The sequence below is a fragment of the Capra hircus genome, chromosome 6, assembly GCF_001704415.2.
Source record: "Capra hircus breed San Clemente chromosome 6, ASM170441v1, whole genome shotgun sequence".
In the NCBI taxonomy this organism is placed as follows: Eukaryota; Metazoa; Chordata; class Mammalia; order Artiodactyla; family Bovidae; genus Capra; species Capra hircus.
This window is the reverse complement of record NC_030813.1, coordinates 25,492,845-25,518,638: the sequence shown is the minus strand read 5'-3', so window position 1 is coordinate 25,518,638 and position 25,794 is coordinate 25,492,845. Positions and strand designations below refer to the sequence as shown.

Below are 25,794 nucleotides of genomic sequence, written 5' to 3'. Positions count from 1 at the left end.
CGAAGAATTGATGCGTCTGAACTGCGGTGTTGGAGAAGACTCTTGAGTGTGCCTTGGACTGCAAGGAGATCCAACCAGTCCATTCTAAAGGAGATCAGCCCTGGGATTTCTTTGGAAAGAATGATGCTAAAGCTGAAACTCCAGTACTTTGGCCACCTCATGCGAAGAGTTGACTCATTGGAAAAGACTCTGATGCTGGGAGGGATTGTGGGCAGGAGGAGAAGGGGACGACAGAGGATGAGACGGCTGGATGGCATCACTGACTCGATGGACGTGAGTCTGAGTGAACTTCAGGTGTTGGTGATGAACAGGGAGGCCTGGCGTGCTGCGATTCATGGGGTCGCAAAGAGTCGGACATGACTGTGAGACTGAACTGAACTGACAATGATAATAATTAAGATCTTTTAACCAATAAACTACTTTCTTGAGTAAAAATTAGACTTTTTGGAATATGATTCTAAGAATAGTTCAGTTTTCAGATTTAGTAGTCAAACCTCACATTTATCACATGTGGTGTGAAACTGTAGTATAAAAACACTTCCCTTCACCTTAAACATGTGTGATATTTACCTTAAAAAATTTCCTGCATTTAGAATTTCTGAACCTTCTCCATTTATAAATCAGAGTCTATTCTTTTTCAAACTATAGCTTTTACTATAGGGTTTTGCTACATTTCCTAAAGAGGAAAATACAGACCGTGGAAGTACAGGTAAAAGAATTTTGAGTACAATACCCCATCACATGTATGTTGAGGGCAAGTATAATGAGGTCCTTCTCAATGACTAAGGCTAAAAGACTGAGGGTGGCCAAGACACAAAAAGTACAAGAAGTCAAAAGAGATACCATTCCTCAGTCTGAAGATGACATGATTCAACATGAGTAGAACGATTAAGGAGACTTTATTAGACTCAATTACACATACGATGGTTTATCTAGCTCTCACTTAAATTTTTAAAATTTGCTTGAAAAATGATTTCACATTGATTTTTATTTCTTTTGGAAAGCTCCCATGTGCAGTTTGTTGGTAGCACCTCTGAAGAACAGAATTATTGATGATGTTTGGGTGATGTTTCAGATGACAGAAGAGGCAGAAGACTGCTGCAAGGGAAGGTGTGTGTATGGCCTCAAAATGTCAGGATGGTACGGACACTGAAACAGAAAATGAGAGATAGAAATTGTTTTAGTGTTTAGATAACATGCACTCTTCCATGTGAGAGTACAAAGAGCATTCAGTTTGTCTCTTTGAAAAGCTATCTTTGTTTCCTGCTATCCCATTCCCATCCCTAATGCTGCACTCAAGTCAAGTAAAAGGTCAGCTCATCTTTTCTTTCTGTTGTCTTTCTCCAACCTGAACCTCAATTATAACGTTCTGAGTATGACTGTCATTTAGGCTTCATTATGTATTAGATTTTCAAAATATCATTTTTGAGAGTCTACATTCCTTATATAATAACAAACACAAAACAACAATTATAAATACATGTAATAAGTTCATGCTATCTGTCATCCTGTAGATGCTCATCATGTATTTTATCATTTAAACCTCTACTTAAACAACACTATGTGGCAGGTTCTAATATTATTTCCATTTTAGAGATGATAGATACAGAGACTTAGAGAGATTTGTGCCTTACTTTCAAACATATATCTAGTGTGGGCTCCTGGGATTTAAATCCAAATAGAAAGTTGCACAAATTACAAGATGATAGATAATGTGCCTAAAAGTGTTGATAATGTAACAAAGTTAAGACCATGTTGAAATTTTAACAGAGCTTAGATAAAGAAATGCTTAAGAAGACTTAAAAGCAGAAAAAATGTTAATTTGTGTTTGGAGAGATTTTATTCTTTGGAAGATCAGAAATGTAACATTTTACTGGAAATAATGTCCTTTCTAAAAACCATCTTCTGATGGATAAATGGTTTAGAAAAACATGATCTATGTATCTTAAAAAATTATTAATATATAAGTATATATGTGTGTGTATATATATATATACACATATATATGAAAAATGTATATAGATAATTTAGAAACTAAAGGACAATATAAAGAAAGTAAAAATAACCTGTAATCCCACAATTTAGAAATAATCATTGTTAATATTTTCTTGAATTTTGATTATCTTTTTTCTAAACATATGTAAGTTTTTATTGCTCTGATTGAAAACTTGGAACTGTATTGTATATATAAGTTCTGTATTCTCTACTCTATAACCTAAAATTACATCAGGAGAATTTCCCAATTTAGTGAAATCATTTCCTTTTAAATGGCTTAATTAATTTCCAGTAATGTTTGGAATTTATTTAATTGTTCCTTTGATGTTTAACCTTTAGGATGTTTCCAATTTTTGCTGTTATAGATAATAAACATGCCTAAACATATGTACACTTGCATATCTCATAATTTCTGTAGAATGGATTCTCAGAAATGTAATTGTTGGGACATAGGATCTAAGTCTCTTTTTTTGAGGTTTCTTAAACAAAAGTCTGTCTAGTCAAGGCTGTGGTTTTTCCAGTGGTCATGTATGGATGCGAGAATTGGACTGTGAAGAAAGCTGAGCACCAAAGAACAGATGCTTTTGAACTGTGGTGTTGGAGAAGACTCTTGAGAATCCCTTGGACTGCAAGGAGATCCAACCAGACCATTCTAAAGGAGATCAGCCATGGGTGTTCTTTGGAAGGAATGATGCTGAAGCTGAAACTCCAGTTCTTGGCCACCTCATGCGAAGTGTAGACTCATTGGAAAAGACTCTGATGCTGGGAGGGATTGGGGGCAGGAGGAGAAGGGGACGACAGAGGATGAGATGGCTGGATGGCATCACTGACTCGATGGACGTGAGTCTGAGTGGACTCTGGGAGTTGGTGATGGACAGGGAGACCGGGCGTGCTGCGATTCATGGGGTCGCAGAAAGTCAGACACGACTGAGCGACTGAACTGAACTGAACTGAACTGAACTGATACACATGACCAAACTGCTTTTTAGAAAGGATGTGATCTGGTACTGTTTGGATGTTAGTTTCTTTCCTTCTTCAATAATATTTATCAGACTAAGTGTCTAGTATATGTTATGTGTATGACTGTTTAAGAAATAGTGTTTAAAACCAAAAAACCTCAAGAGAAGTGTGAAGTCACAGAGAAAGCAGAGACTATGGAACAAGAAGGTGGGAGTTAGGTAAAACTGCCTATAACTAACTGTGTCTCATTTATAAATGCAAGTGATGAAATTCTTCTTTTTAGGTGTTTGTAAAAGATTAATATTAGAGGTAGAAAATGGAACTGACTTGGTTTTGTAAGTTTTGAAGAAAATGTAGATTTAAACATTTAAAATAGCATTTTGTACCCTTCCTCTTTGCAATAATTTTTATTTGTGAAAAATCCTTTGTAAATAGAAAAAAAGAGTAAAAATAATAGTCAGCATTTTTTGAAAAAAGTAATATATGCATAGAAAATGATGCCTATATAGCTCTACTGACTTCCATAATGAGTTTCTGGGATGTCTGGAATCTAATTTAAATTTGTAGTTATTAACAGTCAACCATTTTAAGTGGCCAGGCAGGGACTGGGATAACTCCATGTTATATGACTATGTGTCTCTGACTCTTTTTCCTTGCAAAGCAGAGAATCTCTTGTGAAGATAGGGTCTGATCATTCAGATTTGCTGTGACCAACCAACATAATTTGGCTTCAGCAGAACAGGAAATGCAAAGCATTTTAGTTTCTTGCAATATGATCTTATGTGTTCTACGTGCAGAGACTGAGCTAGGAATGGAAAACCAAGGCACTCCATCCTGGCCTTTCTCTCATCCTTCTACCTTTTTTTCTCTGTTAGTCAAACCCCATCAAAACTTAAAATCTACCTCTTTCCAGAGCGAAGCAGGTCAAATCCTTCATTTATTTTTTCAAATGGTAAAACATGGGTAATTAACTGATCCAGTGGAAACTTCTTAGCCATGAAATCAGTCACAAGTTTGGGGACAGATTCCTTACTTTTGAAGCCTGAAAAGAAAGTGTCATCAATGTTAGATTCATCCAGATATAAACAGAGGATTAGAGACAAGACTTTCTACATAAAATTTAAATGAAAGTTTATAAAATGTCCACAGACTACTGTTGCTGAGGTTAATAAGAGAGTGTGTTTCAATATCCTTTTGAAGTGATTTGACTTTTTAAAAAATCTCTCCACCCAACAAACCAGAGCCTTTAGTTATTAGTTCCCTCATAGAGAAACTATAGTTTAGATGGTGATTCTCAGAGTCAAGAAGAAAATTTAGCAGTTGTCTACATCTGGGCAGTGAGTGCAGACATAAATTGTTGCTATGGGTTTCCTGGATACTCCTAGGTATCTCAGTGTATTATGCAGTCACCAGTATCAAAAAAAATGATGCTGAAAGATCCTAGTCAGTTTATGGCAACACCATTAAAATCTACCTTGGGACTTTTTGGGTACATTAGTTCCACATCTAGTTGATTTGGAGCCTATAGATACAAAGGAATCTTAGTGTATTTTTAAACTACATTGCATTCTTTTTTTTTTTTTTTTACTATTTACAGTAACTTTATTTTATTTTTTTATTTTTATTTATTATTTTTTACTTTATTTTACTTTACAATACTGTATTGGTTTTGCCATAAATTGACATGAATCCACCACAGGTGTACATGCGTTCCCAAACATGAACCCCCCACCCACCTCCCTCCCCATAACATCACTCTGGGTCATCACCATGCACCAGTCTGGCCTTGTCACTTGCAAAAGGAAAGAATTCCTGATGTTAGTAAGAATTTGGCCCTCAAGCCTCACAACATACCACCAAAAACAGCTCCTTTCCAGGTACGCCCAGTCAACAACAACATGGGGTTCATAGAGATATTTTGGGCATTAGGAGGTACTCCTACAATGATGCTTACACCATATGCTTCTTGACAGCAGAGCAAGGCAGACATCTGGAATAAAATTAATATGTAGCATCATTAAAGTGGATTCTCTGGTAGTCCCCATTTGTGATACACAGTATCATGTGCTATGGATCTAGTTAAATCGTGAATGTGTGGCTGGAAGAGATTGGATTTTTCTTCACTTCCCATTATTTCCTAAAGCCACTACACGTGGCTTTAGAAGATGCCCAGAAAATATTTTTGAATGAAACAGTAGATGAATGAAATTGTATGTTTTATGTACTTAACTCTTTTTTAGAAAAATAATAAAGATGCAAATATCATTACATATATATAATCTGATTCTTCAAATAAAGGTAACGTTTATCATCATGTGATGCCAGAGCAATCTGAAATGGCTAACTCATTTAATTATTAAGTAGATATCTTGCACTCAGTACTTTGAACTAGGTATTTTGATGGTGAACCAGATACATGGTCAGTTACATCATCAATATTTCTCTCTTCTCCTCTTGATGGTCTCCCTTTCTAATGGATCCATTTTCTACTGCCCATTTCTAATGGGCACTTTTTTCCTAATTTATGTACATTTACCCTAAAGACCATCTCCAAGAAAAAGAAATGCAAAAAGGCAAAATGGCTGTCTGAGGAGGCCTTACAAATAGCTATGAAAAGAAGAAAAATGAAAAGCAAGGGAGAAAAGGAGAGATATAAGCATCTGATCAGTGCAAAGAAATAGAGGAAAACAATAGAATGGGAAAGACTAGAGATCTCTTCAAGAAAATCAGAGATACCAAAGGAATATTTCATGCAAAGATGGGCTCAACAAAGAACAGAAATTGTATGGACCTAACAGAAGCAGAAGATATTAAGAAGAGGTGGCAAGAGTACACAGAAGAACTGTACAAAAAAAATCTTCATGACCCAGATATCATGATGGTGTGATCACTCACCTAGAGCCAGACACCCTGGAATGAGAAGTGAAGTGGGACTTAGGAAGCATCACTATGAACAAAGCTAGTAGAGGTGATAGAATTCCAGTTGAGCTATTCGAAATCCTAAAAGATGATGCTGTGAAAATGCTGCACTCAATATGCCAGCAAATTTGGAAAACTCAGCAGTGGCCACAGGACTGGAAAAGGTCAGTTTTCATTCCAATCCCAAAGAAAGGCAATGCCAAAGAATGCTCAAACTACCGCACAATTGCACTCATCTCACACGCTAGTAAAGTAATGCTCAAAATTCTCCAAGCCAGGCTTCAGCAATACATGAACCATGAACTTTGAGATGTTCAAACTGGTTTTAGAAAAGGCAGAGGAACCAAAGATCAAACTGCCAATACCCACTGGATCATTGGAAAAGCAAGCGAGTTCCAGAAAAACATCTATTTCTGCTTTATTGACTATGCCAAAGCCTTTGACAGTGTGGATCACAACAAACTGTGGAAAATTCTTCAAGAGATGGGAATACCAGACCACCTGACCTTCCTCTGAGAAACCTGTATGCAGGTCAGGAAGCAACAGTTAGAACTGGACATGGAACAACAGACTGGTTCCAAATAGGAAAAGGAGTACGTCAAGGCTGTATATTGTCACCCTGCTTATTTAACTTATATGCAGAGTACATCATGAGAAACGCTGGGCTGGATGAAGCACAAGCTGGAATCAAGATTGTCGGGAGAAATATCAATAACCTCAGATATGCAGATGACACCACCCTATGGTAGAAAGTGAAGAAGAGCTAAACAGCTTCTTGATGGAAGTGAAAGAGGAGAGTGAAAAAGTTGGCTTAAAGCTCAACATTCAGAAAACGAAGATCATGGCATCTGGTCCTATCACTTCATGGCAAATAGATGGGGAAACAGTGGAAACAGTGGAAGACTTTAATTTTGGGGGCTCCAAAATCAGTGCAGATGGTGACTGCAGCCATGAAGTTAAAAGACACAAACTCCTTAGAAGGAAAGTTATGACCAACCTAGATAGCATATTGAAAAGCAGAAACATTACTTTGCCAACAAAGGTCTGTCTAGTCAAGGCTATGGTTTTTCCTGTGGTCATGTATGGATGCAAGAGCTGGACTGTGAAGAAAGCCAAGGGCCAAAGAATTGATGCTTTTGAACTGTGGTGTTGGAGAAGACTCTTGAGAGTCCCTTGGACTGCAAGGAGATCCAACCAGACCATTCTAAAGGAGATCAGCCCTGGGATTTCTTTGGAAAGAATGATGCTAAAGCTGAAACTCCAGTATTTTGGGCACCTCATGCGAAGAGTTGACTCACTGGAAAAGACTCTGATCCTGGGAGGGATTGTGGGCAGGAGGAGAAGGGGACAGCAGAGGAAGAGATGGCTGGATGGCATCACTGACTCGATGGACGCGAGTCTGAGTGAACTCCGGGAGTTGATGGACAGGGAGGCCTGGCGTGCTGTGATACATGGAGTTGCAAAGAATCAGGCACGACTGAGCAACTGAACTGAACCATGCTGTACATGGATGTCTCCAGAACTTGCTCATAACTGAGACTTTGTACTCTCTGACATCTACCCATTATTCCTCCCCTATTTCCTCCAGCTCCTGGTAACCACTGTTCTACTCAGTGGTTCTAAGAACATGATTTTTTTTAGACTGCACGTGTAGGAAAGATCATACAATACTGTCTTTCTGTGTCTGGCTTATTTCACTTTGCATAATGTCCTCCAGATTTTTCCAAGTTTTTGCAAATGTCAATACTTCTTTTCTATGGCCAAATAATATTCATTCATATATATACATATATACATGTATACAATTCACATATATATACACACACAAACACACACATGCCTCACAATTTCTTTATCTATTCATCCATATGTACATTTAGGTTGTTTCCATATCTTGGCTATTATGAATAATGCTGCAATGAACATGGGGATGCACATGTCTAAGATAGTGAGTTTATTTTCTTTGTATATATTCCCAGAAGTGGGATTGCTGGATCATATGATAAAACATCTATCTTAAATCTTTTGAGGAGCAATTATACTGCTTTTCATAGTGGCTATTTTACATTCCCACCAACAGTGCACAAAATTCCCTTTCTTCCACACACTCTTCAACACTTGCTATTGCTTTTTTTTTTTTAATAATATTCATTCGAACAAGTATGAGGTAATAATTCCTTTGAGATTTTGATTTGTTTTCCCTTCTAATTAATGATGTTCAGTTCAGTTCAGTTGTTCAGTCATTTCTGACTCTTTGCAACCCCATGGACTGCAGCATGCCAGGCTTCCCTGTCCATCACCAACTCCCTGAGCCTACTCAAACTCATGTTCATTGTGTCGGTGATGCTATCCAACCATCTCATCCTCTGTCATCCCCTTCTCATCCTGCCTTCAATGTCTCCCAGCATCAGGGTCTTTTCTAATGAGTAGGTTCTTCACATCTGGTAGCCAAAGAATTGGAGTTTCAGCTTTAGCATCAGTCCTTCCAATGAATATTCAGGACTGATTTCCTGTAGGATGGACTGGTTGGATCTCCTTGCAGTCCAAGAGACTCTCAAGAGTCTTCTCCAACATCACAGTTCAAAAGCATCAATTCTTCCATGCTGACCTTTCTTTATAGTCCCACTCTCACATCCATACATGACTACTGGAAAAAACCATAGCTTTGACTAGATGGAGTTTTGTTGGCAAAGTAATGTCTCTGCTTTTTAATAAGCTGTTTAGGTTGGTCATAGCATTTCTTCCAAGGAGCAAGCTGTTGGCCAAAACAGCAATATAGCTGTTGGTCAAAATGGGCATGTTTTAAATGTGCTTTGACCTTCTGTGAGCTTTTATTTATTTATTTTTACTCTGAAACTTAAAAAGAAAGACTTTTCCCTCCAGTCAGGTTTTTAGACATGTGTGTAGTATGAAAGTTGTTTAGGAAAACACCCCCCAACCCCAGAAATATATAGTAATTGATCCTTTGATTTTGGAGTATGACACTTGGAAAATCAGAGAACCTCAGGGCATGTGGCTATCAGATACTTAAAATAATCCAATTCCACAAGAGAAAATGAAGGAAAAACCATATTAAAAATGGCATAAGGAGCAAGTGACAGCCTTGGAACATCAGTCATCTATGGAATAAATTGTTCCTGGTCAAGGCTGCAAAGAGCTTTACTCTTAAGGTGCTGCTTCCTATTACCAACACTGCTGGGACTTACAGGAGAACCTAAAGAGGGTGATTGTCTGTGTTGGTCTCTGGGGGTGTTTTCATTAGGATTCTAGAGAATTCTGGTTAGGGGAAATATAGCTAGAGATGTGTTCTCTGTTGCAATTGATGATATCTGTAATTATTTGAAAGTAGTATCATGTATGGGGTTTCCCTGATGGTCACACGGTAAAGAAAGCCTGCAATGCAGGAGACCTGGGTTCAATCCTTGGGTTGGGAAGATCCCCTGGAGAAGGGAAATATCATGTATATTTTAAAGTTGATGCAAGTTTTACACAATTGGAAATGGTACTTCCTTTTGACAACACCAGATAACATTTATTAAGAGCTTACCACTGACAGGAGGCACTTGCTAAATATGTTACATGTGTCATCTCGTTTAATCCACAAACAACACTGTAATACACACATCACTTAAAATTTTGGTGGGAAAACCTGTTGACCTTTTAAATTATTCAATTCAGCACACAGATTTGGATGCTTTTCATGTACCAGGCACTGTGCTGTCTGTTGTAGTAAAATGGGGCATATTTTCTGTTAATTAAATGATAGGGAGCCTAAAGTTGCTCTTTGTTTGTTTGTTTGTTTTTGGTTAAAGTATGGTCTTTGGAAAAAATAGAATTCATTAAAACATACAAATATTGTTAAATCGTGTTTTTGTTAAGAATGTGTTGAAAAATCAAATTTGCCAACTTGAGATCAGAATTTATATTCTTTATACTTATTTGAGTCTGAATTTTTAAAACTAAAAATTAAATTTATGATGGCTCAGTAAAAACCCCCTTCCCCCTCTAAAAAGGACACGATACTCATGACATGTTTTTTTGCGGGTTTTTTTTGACTGATGGAATGAGATTCCTCATCATAATAAATTAAGCAACCCAGGTAACAAATAGGAGATGGAAAATCATCATAGTTTTTAAAATATGCTTTATATATAATGTTTATACTCCGCCACATTAAAGAAGACTCTAGAATGCAGAAGTTGATGTCTTGAGACATTTCAAAGTACATACCATGGTGTCAAGCCGACCGATGACTTCAAATGAAAAATCCACACCTCCACCACTCACTTCTCTCAGCACCTCCTCGATGGGTTTCTCGTAGTCCTGAGGGTTGATGCACTCAGTGGCACCCACCTGTTTGGCCCTTGCAAATTTGTCTTTGTTGATGTCCACTGCAATGATCCTGGCTGCTCCAGCTGCTTTGCAGCCCATGATAACAGACAGGCCAACTCCTCCAAGGCCAAACACGGCACAGGTGGAGCCCTGGGTGACCTGTGTTTTCAGAAAATGTGAAAATGGATTAAGTAATGATTGTTAAGGGCTTTCCAGGTGTCTTAGTGGTAAAGAATCAGCCTGCCAATGCAGGAGACGTGAGCGCGATCCCTGGGTCAGGAAGATCCCCTGGAGAAGGAAATGGCAACACACTCTAGTATTCTTGCCTGGGAAATCCCATGGACAGAGGAGCCTGATGCACTGCAGTCCATGGGCTAACAAAGAGTCGGACATGACTTAGCAACTAAACAACAATAAACAAAACAATTGCTAGAAAGAGCCTAAATTGTATAAAGTGCCATGCTTTATTTCTTGTCAGAAGTTACTCAAATTATGTCAACCTTTTGTCAAACCTCTTTTGACTTTAGCTGCCTCACACTTGAAATGACAGGTTTGAATTAGATTAGTGTTTCTCTAATTTTCCTGGACATTAGAAAATCCCATGGATGGAGGAGCCTGATTAGGCTGCAGTCCATGGGGTTGCTAAGAGTAGGATACGACTGAGCGACTTCACTTTCACTTTTCTCTTTCATGCATTGGAGAAGGAAATGGCAACCCACTCCAGTGTTCTTGCCTGGAGAATCCCAGGGACAGCAGAGGCTAGTGGGCTGCCGTCTATGGGGTCGCACAGAGTCGGACATCACTGTAGTGACTTAGCTTAGCTTAGACTCACCTAGGGAGCTTTAAAAAAATCTCAATACCCAGGTCATAGCCCATAAGCAATTAAATCAGACTCTGTGCCGGCAAGTGGAAAAAGATATGCAATCCACGCCAGTATTCCTGCCTGGAAATTCCCATGGACAGAGGAGCCTGGTAAGCTTCAGTCCATAGGGTCACAGAGGGTAGGACATGACTTAGTGACTAAACAACGACAACAACTCTGCAGGCAAGACCATGTCTCCAAGCGACTCCAGTGGGAAACCCAGGCTGGGAGCCAGTGGACTGGATGACCATTGAGCTCTAGATGCTAGTAACTCCCCTCTTGAAAATCTAGTGGCTCACATCTATTGATAGCCAGCTTCAGTCCATCACACATACATAAATACAATTCTAGGGAAATTAAACAATAAATGGAAGAGAGGAGACTGCAAAAATAATCCAGCTGAACCCTCAATAATTAACACCTTGGTTCAATAACTTTCAGTAGCCATGACGTATAACGAGAGCAGAAATAAGCTGTGAAGCATAGAAGAGTTATCCCCAGCTTAAGCAAACTTAACAACAGGGGAAATTTAACAGGTAATTTTAAGATAATACAGCTTGAGACCAACATGTTCTTAATGGGTCTTTATCCCTGCTTTAAAAAATACACAAGTGAAAAATAATGCAATGAAAAGCTGGTTTATATTTTAATAATGGATGAAATTCATTATCATAGGTACCCTTCGATTCCACTCTGTGTGCAGGTGGATTAGACAATCTGTTCAGATGATGTAGTTGCACAAGGACTTAGTGCTAAGGTCACAGAAGTTTGGAAAATACATGCTCACAATAGTTTAACTTGCCTAAGGGACTGTTTAATAAACCTAGTCTGTTATAGTTAGACTTCACTGTGAGTAAAATGTTCCTCCTGTCCCAAGAAAACTTTCTGTGGGGGTACGACACCACTTTTTTTACCTTAGAAAAATATGAGGCTTGTGATTGTGATTTAAAAGTGTTGGTAAATATATACTATGGCTTGTGATTCAGTAGGAGTTTTGAGGAGGCTACTTGCAGTTGTCATGTTAACTACCTGTAAGATTTGGGGCAAATGGCTTTATGTCTCTGGGTGTCAGTTCATAAAACAAAAGGATACTACCAGATTTCCAACCTTTTAGGAAAAGGAGACTTTAAAGAATTTCTCCTTAAAACCTACCACTCTGAAGTCTGTATGTGTTCGTGGCTGGGGAGGAAGTAGAGCAGTGGAATAAATGCTTCATGCATCATTGAAGCTTTATTGCTTTCCTCATAGAGATACACAGAGTGGGCATGTTTGTGACCCTCAGTTTGGAGGTATATTAGGATATCAGGTCAGGCTCTGGAATCTCCTGTTGATCCTAATTCTGGGAGTAGAGGATCCACGAACTAAAAGCTCCTCATAGTCAGCCCCTTCATTTTGTTCACTTTTGCTTCCTCAAAACTTAGCAGAACCTACTGTGCATGGCTCATGTAGGCAGTAAATGAATGATAAAATGAAATCCTAGGTCCAAAATTTAGTAATACCACAAAGAACACATACAGAAGAATAATTATGGAAAACACCTTTACTTTTTCTTAATGATCAAGAGCTTTTCATTTGTGATAACAGATAAATTTTCTAGGACATGCCCTCAATTCCTTCTGAGGGTATCTTCTACTTTTAATCAATATCCTCAATTCTGTGGAGTATAGCAAGGCTATTATGGTAGAAGAGGGGAAAGCTTCCAATAAATCTGTGAAGAATGATCTCAGATTCCTGTGAGAAGTTGCTTTGCTTTTAGCTCCTGACAGTCTGAGTGTAGCTGGTTTTAATTACTCATTGTTATTCCTACCTTGGCAACTTTGACCGCAGACCCATAACCAGTAGAAAATCCACAGCCAATGAGACAGACTTTCTCCAGCGGTGAGTCTGCATGGATCTTGGCCACTGACATCTCGTCCACCACTGTGTACTGGCTGAAGGTGCTGGTGCCGAGGAAGTGGCGGATGGGCTTCCCTCTGCAGGTGAACCTGCAGGTACCATCATTGAGGGTCCCCTGAGGCTCATTCAGGCTGGTCAGTGCAACACACAAACACAAGAGGGTATAAGACAGGCGCATAACTAACATGCAGATTCCTTCACTGCTAAGGAGAGTAACAGATACTCACTCGTGTTTCAGGCAGAGGTTGGCTTCCGGGTGTTTACAAATATTGCACTTTCCACACTGGGGTACAAAGAGTGGGATGACTTTATCACCTGGGGATGAGGATAAAACAGATTCTTCTTACCAGGAATTAAAGAAATTAAGTAAGAACTTAATGCTTACACTTATGTATTAGAGGCACTTGACTTTGAGAAGTCTCCAAGAATAGGGTCCTGTCAGCTTGATTTCTTGGTCATCGCCTGTCGGTATTGTCATCGGTTTGGGTTTATATATGCTGAAGATGCCAAAAAAAATTGCAAATGTGGAAAACATGATTTTTAAAAGCAGTTCCACTGTGTTGATATTTCTCTTTTATTGTGTGCCCTTTCTCTTAGGGATTTTATAGATATGATTTCATTTAATATTTAGTAGTTAAACCTTGGCACCCCACTCCAGTACTCTTACCTGGAAAATCCCATGGACGGAGGAGCCTAGTAGGCTGCAGTCCATGGGGTCACTAGGAGTCGGACACGACAGTGACTTCCCTTTCACTTTTCACTTTCATGCATTGGAGAAGGAAATGGCAACCCACTCCAGTGTTCTTGCCTGGAGAATCCCAGGGACGGGGGAACCTGGTGGGCTGCCGTCTCTGGGGTCGCACGACTGAAGCGACTTAGCAGCAGCAGCAGCAGCAGCAGTTAAACCTTAAATATTCTTACTACTAATATAAGTATAAATATATATTTAAGTTGTGAGCAGTCTGCCATAGTTCCACTAGATAATCTGGTAATAGTTTATAGCAATAGTACAGTAACTCTAATAGTAATAATAATACAATAAAAATAAGAACCTCAACACCCATTTCCTGGCTTTTCAAAGTGATTATGCTTATCTCTATTATGAAATGAATCCTTCTTTTAAAAAATTAATTCTTTTTTAAGGAAAACAAACAAAAACAGGACAAGTAAGAATTTAAGACATTCTTCTGAAAACCTCAACCCTCAGTAATGAGTTTTACACTTTCTTTTAGGATAGGAACTGACTTTCAAATGTTTGTAGCTGATGATTTATAGATAATTTATTTTTACTGGTGGAGGGAGCAGGGGTGAAAAGTAGGGGTGTCATTTGTTATTAATAGATTTCTAACTAAAGGAAATACTAAGAGCTGAAACTCAAACCAGACAACTTATTTTATGGTTTTCAATTTACACAATTAAGCATTTTGTAAGTAGGGAGGTCAAATGTACTAGCTAAAGTGATTTTTTAGAATTAAAAATAATTTTTATTTTTAATCATCCATACTGCTTATCCAAAAGACTCAGAAAAATAACATTTAAGAGACTATATGCAATGATGGCATGGAAATTTTCTTTTTATTCACTGTTTACCTCTAAAAAATTTGTCTGTATTAATATATAATAATAGGATACAGTAAATGTTCAAGAAAAATAGTTCTTGGTAACCAGTCATGTTTAATCATGGTTTAAGGAAAAGTGGCCATATATTCAAAGGGGAAACCTGTAAACGGGCTCCACTTCCCACCTGAGAAGAGATTATGTTGATTCAGTCCAGAGCTCACAATCCCCACTGTGTGAACTCAGCACTGAATAGGTTCAAAACACTGATTATGTTTGTCTCCACTATGTCTAGACATGTTTTTTCTGTCTTATCAGTAGTTTTCTTTGGACCTGGTAGAAGAGAGTGCTTGGCAACACTAACATGGGAAATAACTGATTATGAGCTCTACCCTGGCAGACACTGGGTCTCTTTCAATCCTCATGTATTCCCAGGATCTAACATGGTGCCTGCCATCTAGTAGGTCCTCAAGAAACACTTGCTGATGTAGAGAACACAGTAGTGCATGGATGCATACATGCCTGAGTCAGGCAGGAAGGGGGAAGAGAAAGAGCGCTCTGTCCCAGCTCAGCCTTAAACACGTTCTATCATCTCTCATTACTTCAGTGTCATTATCCAGGCTACATCATCTCGGGGCCCTGAACCAAGGCACATTTCCTAAGTGTGAATTCTGTACCTGGTCTTACTGTAGTCACCCCTTCTCCAACGCTCTCCACAATGCCGGCTGCCTCATGGCCTAGTATCACAGGAAGACGTGTGACCAGAAATCCATTAACCACATGGTCATCTGAGCGACAGATTCCTGTGGCCACCATCTATAGGGTAAAGGGAGCTTGATTAGATTCAGATAAGACTATGACCCTCAGATGGACTTAACATACTCATTTTCCTGAAATTGCATTGAAGAATTTTAAAGCGTTTTGCTAATAATTTCTACTCTTCCAAATACAGTTTCAAATTTACTTGAAGCTATTCAGCCTGATAACGCTCTACTTTCCTTTTATGCATTAAACAATTTAGAGTAATCTGTGAAATAATTGTTTCTGAACTATTGAAGTCATATAATATGCAGTCTTTTTGACAGAAATAGAAAATGCAGATAAGAAAATAAAGTTACGTAAGTGCCACCACATAATGCTAATTGATTCTAAATGATATATATTTCTTTGCACTTTTGTTGTTGATGTTATTTAGTTGCTAAGTCATATCTGACTCTTGGTGATTCCATGGACTGTAGTCCACCAGGCTCCTCTGTCTATGGGATTTCCCAGGCAAGAATACTGGAGTGGGTTGCCATTTTCTTCTCCAGGAGATATTCCCAATGCAAGGATCGAACCCATGTTTCCTGTGTTGGCAGGCAGGTTCTTTACTGCTGAGCCACCACATAAATTCTTCTTCGTTTCATTAGGATTATACTGTACAAACTCTTTGGTCTTTTTTTTAAATTTTTAACAGTTTTGATTTACAGCTTCCTTTGACAACAAATGTAATTCCACTATCTGGATGAGTATATTACAAGTGCTTTGGTTACTTTCATTGTTACATTCTGAAAAATTTAAACCTAAGATTAAATAGAAATGGAAAAAAATTTTACCTTAATACGAACTTCGTGGGCCTTAGGGGGTGCAACCTCCACCTCCTCAATGGAAAATGGTTTCTTGAGCTCCCACAGCACAGCTGCTTTGCATTTTATTACCTGAAAATTGAGCAGAAAGATGACACCATTTTCCCCCCAGCCTTGAATTAAGGGATTGTGCCTTTGATCTTTTTACATGTACCATCTAGGCCCATGTCTGAAACTTAATATTGTTCCATGAACATGAACAACCTCTGATTTGCAAAAAGAATAATAGTGACTTTTTATAAAAATGTGTAAGGCAATAACACAAGGAAAGAGAAACAGAATTAACTATAGGAAGACATTGAGATAAAAGTGGAATATATTCTTCTATGAAGAAAGATCATCATTGTTTTTCCCTTTAAAGGTTCTATTTCCTAATGTGGTTCTGAAATTGGTTGTTTATCCAAAACTGTTGTCTTGTCCATGAAGTTCTAAATCACTATCATATTACTACCAGATTCAGTGTCTGTTTACATGAAACTCATTTCCCTCTTGCTCAGTTCTCCACTTAAGCCAAAATGATTTGACTTTAGAATTCCTAAGCCTCCCAGCCTAGAATTTCTTTCTCTATTTGCCTGCTCCTTTGATTTCTCTCTCTATTTCTTCTATGGGCTACTTGTTTGCATCACTCATGTGAAAGTCAGATTTGGCAGCTCTGTTTTGTTATATAATTTATGAATAGAGATTTCTTTCAGATTGGATTTGAGCCTAAAATTGTAGAGATTAAAACTACACACACACACACACACACATACTTAAAAATGGGAGAGCAGTGTCTGACTTTCTAGCTAGCATAGCTTACCTACAGATGTTCTTACAAATAAAAGCTAAGCATATATGTTTAGTGCTTGGGAATGTAACATAAGGGTTGTCTTCACTTTTACAAAGCTTGTGTAATTGAGAGTTTTTTCTAAAGAGAATTAACAACATACTACACACATGATAAAAATTAAATTGAAATTTATCTGATAATTTATTTTTACTATGTATACACCAAATCGGAGAAGGCAATAGCATCCCACTCCAGTACTCTTGCCTGGAAACTCCCAGAGATGGCGGAGCCTGGTGGGCTTCCATCTATGGGGTCGCACAGAGTCGGACATGACTGAAGCGACTTAGCAGCAGCAGCAGCAGCAGCATACACCAAATCCTTCCACTTTGCAAAGTGTTCATCATGGCCAAAGCCACAGTAAATATAAGAGTACTTGGATATAATACACTAATGGTAGAGAGGTATTGAATATTGGGGTTCCAATGATGTAACAGGCACAAGTGGCTGTGTTGGGTGAAATACGAGTTTGACTTTTAAACTTCACAGGGTAGTATTACTGAATCATTAGTTTTATTTTTCAGATGAAAAGCTTGAGGCTCGACTGACTCAATAACTGATGAGTACTTTTCCCAAAGTCACAAACCTGGGTGTCCGAAGAATGACTACCATTTTATCTTCCACTACTTGATGATAGTAAAAGATTAACAAAAGATTAGCAGTTAGATAACAGTAATAGCAGTGATTAATATTTAGCGAGTTGTTTCTATGTACCAGGCACTATTTTAAATGCTTTCCAATATTAGTTTATTAAATTCTCACAACCACCTTATGAAAGTAGGTATTATTACTATTATCATTTAGCATTTGAAGAAAATATAATGCCAGAAGGTTAAACATAAGTGAAGTGTTATTATATAGCTAAAAGTTATTGATGTTGTACCTGAGGAGGGGGGATTAATTGCCTGTAATTTATAGATTTGATTAATGCATTTGGCCTACCCTTTTGATCTCTGAACTCTGAGTTTTAAAAAATTAAAATTTTCTTTTTCTTAACTATTCTTCATTTGAAATATAATATGCTACTGTAAATGCCAATCAGTAATGCATGAAAATAAAGTTAAAATAAGAAAACTCCCAACTGATCATCTGTATGATTTCCAACCAGTCTTATTGATATAGGCCTGTTATATATACAGGCCTGATAAAAGCCACACTATATAGGCCTGCCATTATAGCAAGATATTATATTGCACAGTTCACTCCTAACACAGCAAACCTACTAGAAACAATTGCACAGGCTTTTGCCATTAAGCAGTTAAACAACATGAATTGATCGTATTGAACAACCATGTGTATCTTCTCTGTACCTGTAAGCACATTGAACAAATAAACATGAGTCTGTGGAAGGCTTAGAAACAAATAAATCTGTTCTCAGTGTAAATAGTGGTTCAAACTGTATCAGCATTATTATTAGTAGTAGTAGTAGTAGTAAAATCACATTGGCTTTTGCATGAAGATAACATTTCTATGGGAATTCCCTAAATTGTGCCATAATAGGACCCTTTAAAATCAGAATTTGCATGTTGATTCTGGTTTGCTTTATCTTTCAAATTTTTTTGTTTTTTGATTGGAGTATAATTGCTTTACAATGTTGTATTAGTTTCTGCTGTACAACAGTGTGAATCAGCTATACATATACATATATCCTATCCCTCCAGAATCTCCCTCTTACTACGTGCCCCCCATCCCACCCCTTTAGGTCATCACAGAGCACTGAGCTCGGCTCCCGCGCTTTACGCGCAGCCGCCCGCCGGCCGCCCGCCAGCTGCCTGTCTCACGCAGGGCGGTGTGTCTGCGGCAGTGCTCCTCTCCCAAGTCACCCCACCCTCTCCCTCCCCTGCTGTGTCCACAAGTCCATCTCAACGTCCGCATCTCAATTGGTTTGCGTAGCCTTGATGATTCTAATGCTTTGAGAGCAATAAAAGTTTTGTCACATTTAGCTTTCCTGTATTCATAAAAAGAATGATTATGATTAAAGAGAATAACATTTATATTATAAATAATAATATTATTTAAGTTATATGATAAAGAATAACACATTTATATTATGATATCTTAATACAGACATAACTTCTTGATAAAAACATTTCATTTCTAACTTTAGACTTGAAAATTACTCATGATTGGCTATAACTATTTCACATTTACTTAATATAGGAAATATAGACTTTAATAGGTATAGATGCTCTACATACTTCTCAAAGACATTTAGGTATTGCCCTTCTCAACTGTAGTTTAATATACTTTATATATTGAAGCATAGATCCTAAGTTGTATTTCATTATAAATTATTTCTAATTTATATATGGATTTTGTTATTCATTAAATAGTGTATCTCTGTGTATTACGTGGTTGCTTCCCAGGTGACTCAGTGGTAAAGGATCTGCCCACCAATGCAGGAGAGGCAGGAGACATGGGTTCAGTTTCTGGGTTGGGAAGATCCCCTGGAGAAGGAAATGGCAAACCACTCCAGTATTCTTGCCTGGGAATTTCCATAGACAGAGGAGCCTGGCAAGCTATAGTCCTTGGGGTTGCAAAAGAGTCAGACACAACTGAGCGGCTAACACACAGGTTGCTGGCCTCCTGAATGAAGGAAATTTTCCTTTCCAGCCAATGCTTGTCTCTCGAGCAGTCAAACATGAATATTACATTGATTGGAATAATTCTAGAAAAAAAAAATTGCCTTACTTTTCCTGCTGTGCTCATGTTTCTTCTTTTCTCTGCTGGCAGGAGATGTGAATTACAGACTTACAGACTCTTTCCTGTTCAAGTACATACAAGAGATAGCTTGCACAGATTTTTTATATGCTTGAATAGCACCCTGTTCCCCACATGTGATCTGGTATCTTTAAGCCCTGCCCATCAGCTTATTCTTAGACCCAGTCAAATCAACAATAACAGGGCACTGAACCAGCACTCAAACATTAACTTTGTTTGCAATATGCTAATTTCAAATAACACCTTGACTTCATTAGTTAAATATTTTCTTATATGTAACTTTTTTTTTCTGGATTACATGTTTCTCCTCTCTCCTCTCTCATTCCCACATAGGATGTTCAGAGTTCTGTTTTCCCTTTGTGTAAACTGAGCTCCAATTTCAAATCTACATAACACAGTTAGCAAGAAGGAAGGGTAAGAAAGCAGCACAAAAGGCATAGGACAGAGAGAGCTACAAGCTCCAGCAATGTTTGTTCCAGCACGCTCCCGCTCTTCACAACAGAGAAATCAGACATCAGTCAGTGACAGCAAAAGTGGCATTTCTGCCCCATACAGTATCAATCAAAACTGACTGGGACCCTCCCTGTTCCGGATATTCAAGTGGGTACTGTGGGGTGACAGTGATGGATAAGACGTGACCTCTACCCGTGCCAAGAGGCAGTATGAGGCCATGGTTATAGCATGACCTTGGAGTTGAGCTGACCCTGTCCTTACGAGCTGTATGAATTGGACTTGTTATTTAACTGTCCTTGGCCTTAGTTTCCTTATCTATAAAATGAAGATGAACAGTCGTGTCACCTGGAAAGGTTGTTTGATGAACAAATGAGTTAATCTTCTTAAAGCACTTAGGGACCCTGACAAATAGAACGGCCTTTAATAAATATTAGCTACAATGTTCATCCATAAAAGTAAACTCATAATCTATGGGGGGAAAAGACACAGCAAACCAAGTCAGACGATCTGTAATGTTCTATATCAGAGAGTGAGCATCCTGTCTGAAGAACTCAGAGGAGGCTTTGTAGACCTTTCAGTTAGAAACTAAATAATAATCATTTTGGCAATTATTCAAGAAAACTCACTGTGAATTTCCATTGTTATTTGTTCAGTGCAGTGAGTATGAGAAAGAGAATATGAGCCTGATTTTTAATAAATCTCAAGTCTTTTACCAACACTTGGAGGATATGGTGCATTCAACTACTTAATTAGATTTAGTCTGTCAACATATGTTAACAAAAAGGGTATATTTCTCTAGAATTGTCAAGGGAACAACACTATTGTCTGTTGCCAACTTTACATATGCAGATATGGAAAGCCATACTACAGCTACACTGTCCACCCAGCAGAGAGGGTCGAAAGGTCTTCTGTCTCACTGTGGTCTTATAATCTTTGACTAGACACCGCTTCTATGGAATGGTGACACCAATTCTACAGAATGGCTACCACACTGCTCTCACTCACCTTGACTCGTAAAGGACAGCAGTGCAAAAAAAGGGAGTCTGACCACTTCTCAGAGATTCTGGGTGGTATCAAAGGGCTGATATGTCCCAAGCAATTCAAAAGACTCATTGGCTTGACTTGTTTATAGGATAATGGAAGGATAGAGTATTGGGAATAATGTAAATTCTTAATAAACTGTTGGTTTATTTATGAGATATAAATTTGCAGGAAGCTAAAGGCCACAATTAACTGAGCATCTACTATATTTCTAGAACTCCACTGGGAGTTTTTCATGCATTCTCACCTACAATCCTCAGAGCAATTCTACAAAGAAAATACTCTTATTATTCCCATTTCATAGATTAAATAAGAGAAGCTCAGAAATTGTAGGTCCCGAAGTATCCTTTCTAGATCAGAAATATTGGCTTCAAGAACATCAAGATACTCAGGCTGATGTTAATAAGAATGAATGCATTCTAAGTCCTTTCAGTTGTGCCCAGCTCTTTGTGACCCTGTCTATGCACCATAGCCCATCAGGCTCCTCTGTCCATGGGATTCTCCAGGCAAGAATACTGGACTGGGTTGCCATGCCCTCCTCCAGGGGATCTTCCAAAGCCAGGGATTAAACCCGCATCTCTTACGTCTCCTACATTGGCAAGGAGGTTCTTTACCACTAGCACTGCTTGGGAAGCCCATTAAGAGTGTTAGGGTGTAAATATAATAGACAATCACATAAGCATCAAAGGACAAGAAGTGAATTGTATATGGAATATCAGGGCTAACGGACTATTTCACATCTTTGATTCTCCCTCTCTCTTTGAACGTAGCCTGGCCCTGGCTTCTGTCTTTTAATTAAAGTCTCTCTGTCAAGCAGTTGGATCAGGTAGTATTTTAGTCTGTCTTAGCTACTATTAATGTATCAAAAATATCATAGACTGGGTAGTTTAAACAGCGAACGTTAATTTTTTTACAGTTCTGGAGGCTGAGGAGTCCAAAGTCAAGGTGCTGGCAGATTCGATGTCAGGGGAGAGCCTACTTCCTGTTCATAGATGACCATCTTTTCACTATGTCCTCACATGGTTTAAGGAGCAAACAAAATCTCTAGGGCCTCTTTTATAAGAGCACCAATCTCACTCTTGAGAGCTCTACCCTCCTGACCTTATCACCTCCCAAAGGCCCCGCCTCTAAATACCAGCTACTGGGGATTAGGTTCAAACTTATGAATTTTGGGGAATGCAAACATCAGTCTATATCAGGTGCCCAGTCATGAAATAATCAGTATAAAACAGAGGGTTGAGGTTTAGCAGGTGTAGAGTTATACCATCTCTAAGTATGATGAAGTTGGAAAGTGGCAGTGGCAGAATCCTAGCCAAGTCTGTTCAATTCAGAAGCCTATATTTTCCCCACTACTTTATAAAAATAAAGCAGGGCTGAACAGGGTTTGAGTAAGATATTTATCTGTCCAAAAAGGTAGCCCCCACATTATATAAGGCCTGAGAAAGAATACTTTATCTAGCAAGGAGATTAGAAATCCAATTCAAATTCCTTATTTTATAGGCCAAATGACTTGGCAAAGCAATGCGGTCAATATTTACTTAAAAGATATTTGGAAAGGAAAAAGATAACAATACTTCTCATTATTGCATAAATAATCTAACAGCTTCAACTACTGTGGAGTTTGAACAGATAAAGAGAAAGATTAGTAACAGCCAAACATTAAAGTTGCTATGGCAATATGTTTAATCTGCTCAAATCCAATACCATAAATCAATTATTTACTTAATATTTTACTTTGACATTGAAGCCTAAGTTAGTGAAGGGGTTAAAGTTATCTCTTTTTCCCCCAAATTAGAAAATATTTTGGCAACTTTGACCCCTGACCATGACCTAAAAAAAATGTAGAGAATGTTTACAATATTTGTTTGTAGATCTTGTGAAAAGTGCTAGGAAATAATCTCAGAGAAGTGTTAAGGCAAAGCCATGCAGATTTTCTTGACAGTTTTCCCTGAGTTCCAAACTTGAATGATCTTAATATGTAGGTGTTTTAGTGAAATATTGTGGATCAGTGTGCTGAAATGCTATGTAAATATAATTTTTGAGATGATACAGACAAAAATATTAAGCAATGATTTTTGAAAAATTAAGTATAGTTGATTTACAATGTTGTGTTAATTTCAGGTATACAGCAAAGTGGCTCAGTTATATATATCTATCTATCTTTTCTTTTTCAGATTCTTTTCCCTTGTAAGTTATTACAAAATATTGCCTAGAGCTCCCTGCGCTATATAGTAGGTCCTTGTTGGTTACCTCTTTTATATATAATAGTGTGTATCTATTAATCCCAAACTCCTAATTTATCCCTTTCCCCATCCCCCTTTGGTAACCATGTTTATTTTCAATGTCTGTGGGTCTATTTCTGTTTCGTAAATAAGTTCATTTGTATCATGTTTTTAGATTCTGCATATAAGTGATATCATATAAAAATTTTAAAGCAATGCAAAATAGTATGAATTCCACACTTCAATAATATGAAAGTATGTACCAGGGGAAGATGTGATCTACACACTGAAAACAGTTGTTTAATGATGAAGAAGACTCTATGGTGATTTTCCACAGGATAGTATTTTTATTGATCATCACATTATATAACTAATAATAGCCAACTGTTATTGAGTGATTACTTTATTAGTGCTTTCTTTACATTGTTTGGTTTAATTTTTATTAACACAGTATTATCATACATCACCTTTTGTAGATAGGTAACTGAAGATACTAAATTTAAAAAAAAGATTGAGATAAGTCTCTAAGAAGTTTTCTCCAAAGGTATTTTTTTTATGTGTTTATTGAGTTTGTTACAGTATTTTTTCTGTTTTCTCTTTTGGGTTTTTGGCCAAGAGGCATGTGGGATCTTAGCTTCCCAACCGTGGATGGAAAGGGAACTCTTAATCCTCACCCCCAGCATTGGAAGGACCTCTAGCAAGTCCCCAAAGTTTTTAATAAAGAATAATAATGATAATACTAGTAGTTAACAATTATGTATGTTTTGTATATGCCAGGCACTATTCTAAGTGCTTTATATTTACTAAAAATTCTCAAATCAATCCTATGCAGTGCTGTGTTCCTTTTTACAGATGATGAAATGGAGGCCCAAAATCAAGTTCTTCAACCAGCATGGGGCAGAATCAGGATTTGAACAATTCAGCTCCAAAGTCCACACTCATCTGTTTACTGCTCTAGTCCCAGGACTTAGTGAAAGTAGCAAAGGATGAAAAGAGAAATTACAAAGGAAAAAGTAAAGTACATGTGATAAAATCTGAAAAACTCCAGTGTTCCAGTGCGAATATGTGGGAGAAAGTGGTTTTATTGACTAACAGGGGAAGTTGATTTGAACATGTTGAATTCTAGATAACCTTGAAATATTCTGAGAGGAATGTCCAGTTGGGAATGTAATAAGCAATATAAAATGACTCAGTGTATAGATTTAAAGAGTATGCAAAGAGAGGTCAGAGAACTTCTGGTTTTCAGTCTGTCATGCAAGAAGCTTGGAAGTCACCACACCATCCTAACAGCAAGTAAAATGTTGAACAAACTGAGAAATCAACTCTTCATAGATCCATAAGAGAAATAAGGTCTCAGGGCAGAACGGTTCGCCCCAAATTGGAGAAGTCAACAGGTGAGTACAAAGCATCACAACTTACAGGTGTAGCAACTTCTGCAGGAACCAGCATTGTGCAAGAAGACCTGAATTGTAACTGATGAATTGCTGAGGCTCAGTTAAAAACTGAGGAAGTTAAACAACTTCAGGGGGGATCCAGTCAGAAGGAGACCCCCAAACTTTTGTGAGTTTTGTCTCCTGGATCTTGACCAGATTCTCAGTTATAGGAGTAAAATCCACTCCTGCTTCCTACAAGGGGAGAAGAGCCTTTTTGAAATAGGCCAGTATATTTTGTTCTTCTTAACAGGCCTGTGATCTTTCCACTAGTCATGTATTGATGTGAGACCCAGACCATACAGAAGGCAGAGTGCCGAAGAATTATGCTTATGAACTGGTGCTGGAAAAGACTGTTGAGAATCCCTTGGACAGTTAGGAGATCAAACCCATCAGTCCTAAAGGAAACAAACTCTAAATACTCATTAGAAGGACTGATGCTGAAGCTGACTTTGGTCACCTGGTGCAAAAAGCCAACTCACTGGAAATGAGTTCAATACTTTGGCCACCTGATGTGAAGAACTGACTCATTGAAAAAGAGCTTGGTGCTGGAAAAGATTGAAGGCATGAGAAGGGCAACAGAGGATGAGATGATTGGATGGCATCACCAACTCAATGGACGTGAACTTGGGCAAACTCCAAGAGACAGTGAGGCATAGGGAAGCCTGGCATGCTGCAGTCCATGGGGTCGCAAAGAGACGACTTGGCAACTGAACAACAAGAACAATGCCTTCCCTCAGGAAAAGCTAGTTCACCAAAGCCTAACCTTCTGGGGTTGTCATGAGAGCCTAGATTACCTGGGCAAAGAGAAACACCCAACCCCAGCCAGCTCTAGCCATCTTGTCCCACCTAAGTGGGGGTTGAGAGGCGGGCTGAGAAGCCCTGATGAAGTGCACAGTGCAGAGGCCCAGGCTCACTGAAAGACTGTAGAACCATAGAGTCCTCCCCTCTCTCA

General features: G+C 38.3%; 1 protein-coding gene across 2 annotated transcripts; it reads right to left on the bottom strand.

The window, feature by feature from the left end:
- On the bottom strand, positions 881–19,793 carry LOC102181105 (alcohol dehydrogenase E chain). 2 transcript variants are annotated; one of them, XM_005681385.3, is made up of 9 exons: positions 19,664–19,793; positions 16,117–16,218; positions 15,199–15,337; positions 13,192–13,279; positions 12,876–13,095; positions 10,105–10,365; positions 4,810–4,945; positions 3,859–3,997; positions 881–1,149 (listed from the first exon to the last, which is right to left on the bottom strand). In XM_005681385.3, the coding sequence occupies exons 1-9, from the start codon at positions 19,679–19,681 to the stop codon at positions 1,125–1,127; spliced, it is 1,128 nt and encodes a 375-aa protein (XP_005681442.2). In that variant the 5' UTR covers positions 19,682–19,793; the 3' UTR covers positions 881–1,124. The 2 variants fall into 2 exon arrangements, with proteins under 2 accessions (XP_005681442.2, XP_017904773.1); XM_018049284.1 differs by lacking the exon at positions 16,117–16,218 and having other exon boundaries at positions 19,664–19,769.

What these genes read in the sequence shown, in the direction of transcription:
- LOC102181105 (XM_005681385.3), bottom strand. An exon ending in CCCACGAAGTTCGTATTAAG is followed by an intron (nt 15,338 to 16,116) that starts GTAAAATTTTTT and finishes TTTACCCTATAG; the next exon opens with ATGGTGGCCACAGGAATCTG. An exon ending in GGTGACTACAGTAAGACCAG is followed by an intron (nt 13,280 to 15,198) that starts GTACAGAATTCA and finishes CCTCATCCCCAG; the next exon opens with GTGATAAAGTCATCCCACTC.